The 11721-nt window shown below is 49.3% G+C and overlaps 1 protein-coding gene across 1 annotated transcript in view; it reads left to right on the forward strand.

The window, feature by feature from the left end:
- LOC107123463 (lanC-like protein 1) overlaps positions 1-10825 on the forward strand; it is a gene marked incomplete at its 3' end in the record, with an annotated part of 11652 nt that extends 827 nt beyond the window's left edge. The window contains exons 2-4 of the mRNA XM_015426713.1: positions 5816-6057; positions 6525-6701; positions 10753-10825. Coding sequence (XP_015282199.1) covers positions 5816-6057; positions 6525-6701; positions 10753-10825 — 492 coding nt within the window. The remainder of the gene's footprint in view (positions 1-5815; positions 6058-6524; positions 6702-10752) is intronic.
- Positions 10826-11721: the final 896 nt, after the last annotated feature.

Consider the following 11721-nt stretch of genomic DNA (forward strand, 5'->3'; position numbering starts at 1 on the left):
TCTAGACCATCTTGATACTGAAAGCACTTTATTGTTGTTAGTAGTGTTGTTGCTTATGATTTTATTGTTTTATTGGATTTTATGTATGGGCTTCCGCCCCTTGTAATCCGCCCTGAGCCCGCTTGCGGGGAGGGCGGGGTAAAAATACCTAAATAAATAAATAAAATAAACTGCAGGCTGTGGAAGGTCGGTAGTTCAGCAGTTCGAGACCCGAGTGTGCCGCATGACGGAGTGAGCTCCCGTCTCTAGTTCCAGCTCCTGCCAACCTAGCAGTCGGAAAGCAAGAAACTGCAAGTAGATAAATAGGTACCGCTTCGGTGGGAAGGTAACAGCGTTCCGTGCGCCTTGGCGTATAGTCATGCCGGCCACATGACCACGGAGACGTCTTCGGACAGCGCTGGCTCTTCGGCTTTGAAACGGAGATGAGCATCGCAACCCTAGAGTTGGACTCGACTGGCTTTCGAGCAAGGGAACCTTTACCTTTACTCACGCATTTTCCCCCCGCTCAGGAAGGAGGGCTCCAGAGCAAACCCATTTAAGCAGGAGCCAAATGGCTCGCTTACAACTTTAATGCCTGGTAGCTCACGAAGTAGAATTTTTGCTCACAAGACTCCACAGCTTAGAGGGAACATTGGTGGGAAGTACTGGTCGACCTTCCAAGGGCTTGTTGTGGTGGTAGCAGGCGAGCGTGCCAGGGCTTTCATTGGGTGGGGAGGGGGTGGAAGGTTTTGACAAGTCACAGCCAGAGGTCCCTCTAAGCTGCAGAGTCTTGTGAGCAAAAGTTCTTGTTTGTGAGTGACTGGCATTAAAGTTGTGAGCAGGTGCTTTGGTTGCTGCATAAATTAGTTCGCTCTGGAGCCATCCTTCCTGAGCTAAGGCAAAAATGTGTGAGCCAGAGGCTAAAAAACTAAGCTAGCTCACACTATAACTCAGCTTAGAGGGAGCACTGAGGGGTGGAAGGTTTTGACAAGTCACAGGCAGCGCTCCCTCTAAGCTGTGGGGTCTTGTGAGCAAAAGTTCTATTTTGTGAGCTACTGGCCTTAAAAGTTGTGAGCAAGTGATTCGGCTGCGGCATAAATTAGTCCGCTCTGGAGCCTTCCTTCCTGAGCTAAGACAAAAATGTGTGAGCCAGAGGCTAAAAAGCTGTGAGCTAGCTCGCACTGACTCGTCTTAGAGGGAACACTGGTCACAGCTGACATGTGTTAGTGTTGTAGGGCTTTCAAGGCAAAAGGTGTCCGGAGGTGGCCTGGCCTTCGTGGGTTTGCCTTTGCCTGTCCACCCTGGGTGGACTTCCTTGGTGGTCTCCCATCGTAGCAGAACAAGGTTTTGAGTCCAGTGGCACCTTGAAGACCAAGCAAGTTTTATTTAAAGTGTACGTTTTTGTGTGCAAAGCACACTTCTTCAGACATTGGCTTCTCTTATATGTTCTTAGGTGGCCTTGAGACAAGCCACTCTCTCCAGTAGCCTTCCCCTCCCTGTGCTGGGCCCCATTAAGAACATAAGAGACACCAGTGTTGGATCAGGCCAGTGGCCCATCCAGTCCAACACTCTGTGTCACACAGTGGCCAAAAATACCAGGGGCCATCGAGAGGTCCAGCAATGGGACCCAGAGGCTTTGCCTTGGGCTCCAAAATGGAAGCTTCCTGTTGGGCAGATATTTTTCTCACCTGTTGCAGTGCTTAACAAGGTAATTGGGGTGATGTGCTTCGGATTCTCTGAAGTTTTATGCAGTTGCTAAGTGTTGCTGACTAACGATTATACCACGGGGTGGGGCTCAGTGACTGAGCGTTTGCTTCGCTTACGGAAAGTCCCAGGTTCAATCCCTGGCATCTCCAAGATCACACGGTAGACGACAGGTGAAGTCACTGCCGGGGACCTTGTAAAGCAGCTGCCAGTCAGAGTAGACAGTACTGCCCTTGATAGGCCAGTGTCAGAGTAGACAATACTGCCCTTGATAGGCCAATGGCCTGAGAGCTGGTACAGAGCGCATCTTCATGTGTAAGTTGTTACCCACCCAGGATCAGATGTCCTCCTTGCCATGGTCTTAGAAGGTAAACAGGTTTTCTTCCAGTTACTTTCTGTAGAAGGGGAAGGTGGGTGGTTGTTGTCTTGTAGGGTTGCTGTAAGAGATATGGTGCAGTCTGTGGCTGGATGGTTTTAAAAAGAAGAAGAGGAGATTGGATTTATACCCCGCCCTTCACTACCCAAAGGTGTCTCAGAGCAGCTTACAAACTCCTTCCCCTCCCCACAAATCTGTGAATTTTATTCTGAAAAGTTCTGGGTGACATTTTAACCCAGTAGCCCTAGTGCAGGGGAGGGCAACTTGTCCAAGGCTGTCCAGTGTGCTTTATAGTTGAAGTTGACAGTAGGTTTTGCTACCTCCATGTTGGGCCTGAAGATCTCCCAGTATTACAATTATATCTCCAGACCACAGAAATTGCAATTATATCTCCAGACCACCGAAATTGGTTTCTCCTGGAGAAATGGCAGCTTCAGAGGGCTTTATGGTCTGTGGCCTGAGGTCTGTCTCCTCCCGGAGCTTCTCTCTCCATACGCTCCACCCACAAAATGTCCCAAGTATTTCCCCACCCAGAGGTGCTTATCAGAGTCAAAGTTCCCTTTGTCAGGTATGGCAAAGGGAACTTTGACTCTCAAACGCTTTAAACCTCTCGAAAATCTTGTCGGTCTCTAACGTCCTCCTGGTTTCGAATCTAGCTGTCACACAGAGTTCCAGTAATGGTTAACGCTGCTCTTGACGGAAGTAGAGATCCTGTTTCCTAATCGGAGGGTGTTTGTGTGTGTGTTATGCCTGACTTCTAGCATACTAGCTTTGTGCTTTCTTTGTACTTAGCTTTTTTTGGGGAGGGGCTGCTAGTAGACGCTCTAGAGTCCCATCTGTGATGAGACGTCTTAATAATATTCGCTTAAACCTTCCTCCGGCTGAGTCACAGTTACCTAATTTATAGTGTCGGTTTTCCCAGGTACTTGATGTGATCCTTTATACATAGCCTTTTAAAAAGAATAAAGCACATTTTGCTGTTCTTCCAGAAGAGCCCTATTGGAACAGGCTGTGCTCTCTCCCTTTTATCCCCCCCCCCCGTAAAGTGATTAAAAGTTTACAGTTATTACATAACCACAGACTCTTAAAAAAAGTGTAATATAGTGAAAAGAGTCTTAGTCACTGACAACCTCTGGGTCTCATGATACTGCGTAGATTCAATAAGAATGTCTGTTGAGTGGATGCTGTAAATAAAGATGATTATTTCTTATACGGGGTCCATTTATGAAATAAAAATTGCACATTCTTTTGAGTGGTATAATGTGTTCTTCTGAAGGAAGTTAGAGGAATATGAGGGATTTTGGTTTCTTACTGAAGATAGATGTAGGATAAGAGCATAAAAGTGTAGTCTGAATCACGAGTATTCTTTAACTTCAAATGATGAACACATGCTACTTACTTCCTAGCATGTTTTAAAATAATCTGTAGTGTCTTTCAAATAGAACAAAAATGCTATGAGTGTTCCTCTGTGGGTTGACAGTTACACACAGACACCTGAAGCTGCTTTATACTGAGTCAGAGCCTTGGTCCATCAAGGTCCGTATTCTCTACTCAGACCGGCAACAACTCTCCAGGGTCTCAGGCAGAGGTCTTTTCACATCCCCTCTTAACTGACCCTTCTAACTGGAGATGCCGGGGATCGAACGCGGGACCTTCTGCATGCCAAGCAGATGCTTTGCCACTGAGCCACGGCCCCTAGCCTAAAGACACCTCTACTACTGAACTTCTAGGAGTATTGAAGAAACCTTGCTTTAATTGGAAACATTTTACTTGTAAGTAGGTCCTGTGTATTTAAGTGAAGCTTACTTGAGCTGTGGTGGCTCAAGTGGTTAAGACGCTGAACTGCAGGCTGTGGAAGGTCAGTAGTTCAGCAGTTTGAGACCCGGGTGCCACAAGACAGGGTGAGCTCCCGTCTCTAGTTCCAGCTCCTGCCAACCTAGCAGTCCGAAAGCAAGAAATTGCAAGTAGATAAATAGGTACCACTTCGGTGGGAAGGTAACAGCGTTCCGTGCGCCTTGGTGTGCTTTGCCACTGAGCCACGGCCCCTCCCGTAAAGACACATCTCTACTACTGAACTTCTAGGAGTACTGAAGAAACCTTCTCAACGCTTTAATCGGAAACATTTTACTTGTAAGTAGGTCCTATGTATTTAAGTGAAGCTTACTTCATATTAATGTGAATTCTTGAACACGTGCATCTGCCTTCCCCTGTGTCAGACCACTGGTGCCCGAAGGTCAGTCTAGTCCACTCTGACTGGCAGCGGCAAAACCACCTCTGTTTGTCTCTCGCCTTGACCCGGATAGCTCAGGCTAGCCCGGTCTCGTCAGACCTCAGAAGCTAAGCAGGGTCGGCCTCGGTTAGGGCTTGGATGGGAGACCACCGTGGAGGTCCGGGGTCGCTGCAGAGAAGGCTGGTGATGGCAAACCCACCTCCGTTCGTCTCTGGCCATGAAGACCCTGTGGCACAACACACAGCCACCCCAGTGTCCATAAACCAGTCAAATACATAGGAGATACCAAACACAAGCTCGGAGTCCACACGGAGGCTAGCAACAATATATAGTGTTGAACACTGTAACGCGGAAATAGCAATGGTTTTAGGTTGGTTTAACCTCTATATAAGCTACACTGTTATCGCTTCATTCTTGAGAGCCAGTCCGGTGTCGTGGTTAAGTGCGTGGACTCTAATGTGGGAAAACCGGGTTTGATTCCCCACTCCTCCACTCGGAGCTGCTGGATGACCTTGGGCAAGCCGTAGTTCTGTCAGAGCTGTTCTTGAAAAAGAGCCGTTTCTGTCAGAGCTCTCTCAGCCCCACCTCACAGGGTGTCTGTTGTGGGGAGGGGGAGGGAAAGGAGTTTGTGGGCCGCTCTGAGACACCTTTGAGTGGTGAAGGGTGGGGTATAGATCCAATCTCTTCTCTTCTTCTTAAATTGTATATTTTTGGAATACCAATAAAAACTATTTAAAGAAAAAAGAAAACCCTGTGACATCTCTGTATGTCAGCTGCGACTTGATGGCACTTTCCATCCCCATGTGGCGTTAAGGGGTCACAGTGTTGGAAGACCAGGGAGATGAGCTCAAAGCCCCACTTGGCCATAAGTCTCACGGGGGGAGTCTGTGTCAGGGCCTCATCACACAACGCATTTTTAAATGGGTACATCCATTGGAGCTGGCAGATGTTTCCTGGGAGTCCGTGGCTCCCTGTTGTGTCCAGCCCTTCGGGGCAGGACTGTGGTTCATGAAAGGGGGAGGCATGTCTTAAACCAGGGGTGGCCAAACTTGCTCACCATAAGAGCCACATAGACCTCAGCAGAGGTCCATCAGTGGCCCCTATTAGCCACAAGGGATAGATAGGGACTCTGGGGCAAGGGATGCTCTGTCTTCTTGGTGCCTGGGAGGGGGGCAACAGTGGGAGGGCTTCTAGTGTCCTGGCCTCACTGTTGGAACTCCTGATGGCACCTGGCATTTTTGGCCACTGCGTGACACAGAGTGCTGGACTGGATGGGCCACTGGCCTGGTCCAACATTGGCTTCTCTTCTGCTCTAATACATATGGAGCAGAGGTCCATCAGTGGCTCTTAGCCACAAGGGATAGAGAGGAACTCTCGGTCTGGGGCAAGGGATGCTCTGTATTCTTGGTCCTTGGGGGGGCGACAGGGAGGGCTTCTGGTGTCTTGGCTCCACTGCTGGACCTCCTGATGGCACCTAGTATTTTTGGCCTGTTCCGTGTGACCGCAGCCATTGTTACCTTTAAAAGCCAGAGGAAGCCAGGAGGTCCGTCCCGCTTTTAACCCTGTGCTTGCCTGTCCCTCTCAGCCCGGGCTCGGCGTGAGCCAAACCAAGTTGCACAACGCGGTCAAGCCAAGCGTGGATTACATCTGCCAGCTGAAGTTCCCCTCCGGCAATTTCCCTCCGTGCATCGAGGACTCCAGAGACTTGCTCGTGCATTGGTGCCACGGTGCGCCCGGCGTCATATACATGCTCCTTCAGGCCTACAAGGTGGGCAGCAACGGCCGAGGTGGCTGTCTGGTGTTTGTCCCCCCTCCCTCCCCCCCCCCACAAGCCGGTTTATCATATTTAGATGCAATAACTTTTCCACCCGCAACTAAAATGGAAATGGGACTTTTACAAATGATTCCCAGAGATGTCCCCGTCATGCCTCCTGAACGCGGGGCGTCCTCATTGCTCGGAGAGGTGGCCGCATGTCCCGCTCTTCGGTGGCTGACTAATGGCAACAGTCAGTGGTGACTTAAATAATGACGACGTCTCGTTCCATTTATCACTCCAAAAAAAAATCTCTGAAGGTAAAAGGCAAAGTCATTGTGTTCTTGTCCAAGGGAAGGGAGGGTGCTCCATGACAGAAGGGCTAATTAGCCAAGTATGCGCGAGATGTCCACGTCCCGGCGTCGCACGGTGCACGTGGCACCAGCCGCACAGCCGGGAGAAAAAGTTGCTTGTCTCCACAGGTGTTTGGGGAGCAGAAGTACCTCAGCGATGCCCTGCAGTGCGCCGAGGTGATCTGGCAGTGGGGGTTGCTGAAGAAAGGTTACGGGCTGTGTCACGGGACAGCTGGCAACGCATATGCCTTCCTGACTCTCTACAACCTCACTCAAGACATGAAATACCTCTACAGAGCTTGCAAGGTGAACGGCTGTTTGGAGACGTGCACTCAAGTTTGTGAGAACTTTCTTTGTGTGTCTGTGGCGGGGGGGCTGGGGGAGGTAGAGACACTTCCCATCACTAAAAAGAACTCAGTTTAAAGCAGAGGACATCTTAGTATCCCGATAAGAACATACAAAGAGACGGGCTGGATCAGACCAGTGGTCCATCCAGTCCAGCATCCTGTCTCACAAAGGGGCCAACCAGTTCCGCTGGAGGGCCAACAACAGGGCACAGAGGCCGAGGCCTTCCTAAGAACATCAGAAGAGCCCTGCTGGATCAGACCAGTGGTCCATCTAGTCCAGCATCCCGTCTCACATAGTGGCCAACCAGTTCCTCTGGAGGGCCAACACAGGGCATGGAGGCTTTCCCCTGATAAGAACACCAGAAGAGCCCTGCTGGGTCAGACCAGTGAGGGTCCCTCTAGTCCAGCATCCCGTCTCACACAGTGGCCAACCAGTTCCTCTGGAGGGCTAACAACAGGGCAGAGAGGCTGAGGTCTTCCTAAGAACCCAAGAAGAGCCCTGCTGGATCAGACCAGGGGTCCATCCAGTACAGCATCCTGTCTCACACAGTGGCCAACCACTTCCTCTGGAGGGCCAACGACAGGGCACAGAGGCTGAGGTCTTCCTAAGAACAGAAGAGCCCTGCAGGATCAGACTGGCAGTCCATCTCGTCCAGCATCCCATCTCACACACTGGCTAACCAGTTCCTCTGGAGGGCCAACGACAGGGCGTAGAGGCTGAGGCCTTCCCCTGAGGTTGCCTCCTTGGCTCTGGGATTCAGAGGTTTACTGCCTCTGAATGTGGAGGTTCCCCACAGCCACCACGGCTAGTAGCCATTGATACACTTATCCTCCATGATCTTTTCGAATCCCCTTTGAAAGGTGTTTATTCCTGTGGCCATCACTATATCCGCTGGCAGCAAATTCCCCATTTTAATCATTCACACTGTAAAGTGGTATTTCCTTTTTTTTTCCCCATCCTGATCCTACTGCCCATCCGCTCCATTGGATGCCCTCAAGGCATGAAGCTGAGCATTATGCACCAAGTGAATGTTGATAATTCTACATAATGGAATCATTTAGATGGCAGCTCACAAAGCTAAGAAGTTGGTGCTCGTTTTGCATTTGCTGTTAATTTTAATCGGCGTGTCAATTAAAAAAAAAGCTCATGAGAAGTTTGCACACTGCCTCTGATTCACAAACGTCGTGTTTGTTAATAATCCACAATGTGTGTTAACACCCACCCACACGCGCACACAATTTGGGTCCTCTGAGTCTCCGTTTTCCGGGTTTCCCCCCGAATGTGAGAGAGCACAAATTGCGATAACCTTTGGAAAGTCCACCCGTTGCATATTGCAAAATGCATACGTGGGAAGCCCGTCTGTTAATGAATTCCTTGCGCAAGTGGATTCCCCGTTAGTTTGTTCTTTGGTGTTCGCATTCTGCCATGGTGGTACTTGGAGATTAGAGAGGAATGCTTGGAGCCTGTGGTCCGTTTCCCTCGCTTCTCGACTGCATCCCTGGCACCTTGTTACCCAGCGTGATCTGCCCTACGCCTACTCTGAACAGCTTCCTTCAGCCATCCTAACGCACTCCCTCTTCTCTCTCGTTTTCATAACCTTCCACCTCCCTGCCCGGTCAAATGTTTCCAGGGCACAATCCTTACCGGGCCTCAACTGGGCTAAATACTGGCCGCCCAGCTGCAATGGCATGGCTTAGACTCAGAATACATGATAGATCTTAGACCAGGGGTGTCGAACTCATTTGTTATGAGGGCTGGATCTGACTTAAATGAGACTTTGTTGGGCCGTGCCGTGTGTGTGTCATAAAATGTAATGCCAGGTGGTATAAAGGACACAAACACAAAGGGTGTTTTTATGTCTGACTTAAATGAGACTTTGTTGGGCCGTGCCGTGTGTGTGTCATAAAATGTAATGCCAGGTGGTATAAAGGACACAAAAACAAAGGGTGTTTTTATGTTTTTTACTTAAAGTAAAAGCATGCATAAAACAGTAGCACGCTTGCAATATTTTGTTTATTTAACCGTGTCTGATAACGGACCCCTCTTGCTCTGAATTACTGCATCGAAATGTCTGTGCTGTTGCAATCTTGAGTCTGCTGTTCTGGTGTGTATCTGTAAACTGCAAACCTACGATGATGCAGCAGCAGCAGAACTGGAAGAAGCAGAAGGCAGCCAGTTCCACTGCGGGCCTGATAGAAACCCTCCAGGGACCTCATCTGGGCCACATGTTTGACACCCCTGTCTTACACTGTTCACAAGCGTTTCCGTTTCTGAAACTTATTTCGAGAAGGGAGTGTCTATAAATAATCAGTAGCATTGTGAAAAACTCCCACTTGCACACGTGATTGATCAAGATGGGTTACTGTATTAGTCTGTCTGTAGCAGCAGAAAAGAGCAAAGAGTGCAGGAGCCCCTTAAAGACTAACAAAATTTGTGGCAGGGGAGGAGCTTTCGGGAGTCACTGGCTCATGTCTTCTTGTATATGTGATAACCTCTTTTTCTTTCAAGAGCCAGTTTGGTGTAGTGGTTAAGAGTGTGGACTCTAATCTGGGAGAACCAGGTTTGATTCCCCCACTCCTCCACTCGCACCTGCTGGTGTGGCCTTGGGTCAGTCACAAGTTCTTTCAGAGCTGTTCTGTGAGACAGCTTAAGTAGCTGTTGAGAGAGGCCTGCAAATAGATAATCAGCAGCCCAGGAGTAGCTCTGCCTCCAACTCAAAATATCCTGTGGATGCATCTTGTGGTCTAGAACAGGTGTCTTCAGTGTGGTACCCACAAGTGCCATGGTGCCCGCTATCCTGGTACCCACCGAGTGTTTCTAGAAAGTGGGCGGGGCTTTTTCCCAGCAAGGTTTCTGATTGGCCATTGGAGATTTGATTGGCTGTGCACTGCAGATTTCTTTTTAAATGGATTTATTACTATAATGTTTACTGCTTACCGAGAAGGATGTAATATATTATGACTCGACATGCTTCCCAATTTTTTTTTTATTTTTCTTTTATTAACAAAGCACAATAGCACAACAGCAAAAACATACAGAAAACTGCGATACAAAGCAGAAACCGCCTACTGTACAGCAATAGGTGAATCAAACAGACACTCCTAACTTCCATTAAGTCTCAACTCGTTAACCATTCTTGTAATCCTCTAATCAGCAAACTACTTAAAGAAACAACTAAACCCGTTTCCCCAGTGGCGATTGTTAACCATGTTAAAACATTGGTTTGGCAGCAGCTGCCACCACAACACAAGGCTCTTCGTTATGTGACCGAAGGTAGGCCGTGGAAGCTGTTTTGTGGCTGGCCTCGCCTCCTGCGGCAGCCATTTTGTGGCTGGCCCTGCCTCCTTCAGGAGCCATTTTGTGGTGGCTGTGTCAGAGTTCCAATAGTGCCTGCAGGCTCAAAACAGTTGGAGACCTCTGGTCTGGGCTATAAATAAGAACTAAATGGATCCAGAGTGCTGTCTGTCAGAGGGTGTTCTATGGAACATTGTTACCAGGTGGTGTCCGATATCTGCAAGCCAACCTTCTAAAACAGGTGTCAAACATGCGGCTCGGGGGGCGGATTAGGCCCCCGGAGGGCTTCCATCCGCCCCGCAGTGGAACTGGCAATCTCCTGGTTCCAGTTCTGCTGCTGCTGCTGCTGCTGCTGCATCATCGCTTGCTTCGCCAGACTCAGTCGCTCAGCCATTTCATGTTTTGACCTGGGTCCCAGGCTCAGAACTCTGAGCAGGAGATTTCTGTGGCGAATGTCAACAAATCAAAAGTAGGTTTGCAGCTCACAGAGCTAACATTTGAAGCATGTTTTTATTTTAAGTAAAAAAAAAACCCTTTGTGTTTGTGTCATTTATAAAAGGTTTATATCTCCGCTACCTGGCATTACATTTGATGACACACGTGGCCTGGCCCAACAAGGTCTCATTTATGTCAGATCCAGCCCTCATAACAAATGAGTTCGACACCCCTGTTCTAAAACTTACGGTGTAACTTTTTTTCATTTCCCCTCTCTTAGTTCGCTGAATGGTGTTTGAGTTACGGACAGCACGGGTGCCGGACGCCGGATACTCCCTTTTCTCTCTTCGAAGGTAAACTCTGTTCTCCTGTTTAACTTAACTGCTGGTGTTGAATGGGAAGACGTCTGCTCGAGAGGAGCACGGAGGATCAATTACAAAAGAAGCAACGTATGAGCACCCCTCACTCAAGCTCACGTGGTTCTTCGTGGCAGGCACGTAGAGCCTGGTCAGACCAGCTGTTGTTTGCGTGCCACGGAGAACACCACAGAGCAGTAGGGCTGGCAGTTCTGGTTCTGACCCACACCCAAGAGGCCGAAAGCCCACAGAGGTTCAGTGGCTCACTTGGCCGTTTGCCCTGCAGAGCTGGTGCAGGTGGGGACAGACAGACATGACATTTGCCCTGAACCTTTGGGTATTTGGGGAAACTCCAGAATTTGTACCCTTATGCTGCCTATACCAGGGCTATTTTTGGGCAGGAAAGCACAGGAACGGAGTTCCGGCTGGCTCCCGAGTTGGCCACACCCAGCAGGAACTCGTTAGCATAATAGGCCAGTTTTCAACATTAACTCCATAGGTCTGCTTCAGTTGTCTGAAGGGGGGAACCAGTTCGGGCAGTAGTTAGAGGGGCCAGCGGGTCCGGGCTCATCCACCCTAAGAAGTCAATTGTTGTTAGTAATAATGACGGTGGTCGTGATGGTGGTGGTAGTGGCGGTGGCGGCTCCAAACGCTTGTCGGGGGGTGTGGCCTAATATGCTAATGAGTTTCTGCTCTTGGCCTATACCATTTTGGTTCTGTCCCTGACAAGTCTGAGGCCTCTGAGTGTGTACCGTCCCTGCTTCATATACAACCCTGTAAAGTAGGCCAGTATCTGGGAGTGGACTAGATGACCCTGGAGGGTCCCTTCCAACTCTGCGATTCTGTGATTCTTTCCCTGTGTGGTACCCTCTCCCCCCCCCGCTCTCCGCCTC

The sequence above is a fragment of the Gekko japonicus genome, unplaced genomic scaffold (genome assembly GCF_001447785.1).
Source record: "Gekko japonicus isolate JY-2015 unplaced genomic scaffold, Gekko_japonicus_V1.1 scaffold2937, whole genome shotgun sequence".
NCBI lineage: Eukaryota > Metazoa > Chordata > Lepidosauria > Squamata > Gekkonidae > Gekko > Gekko japonicus.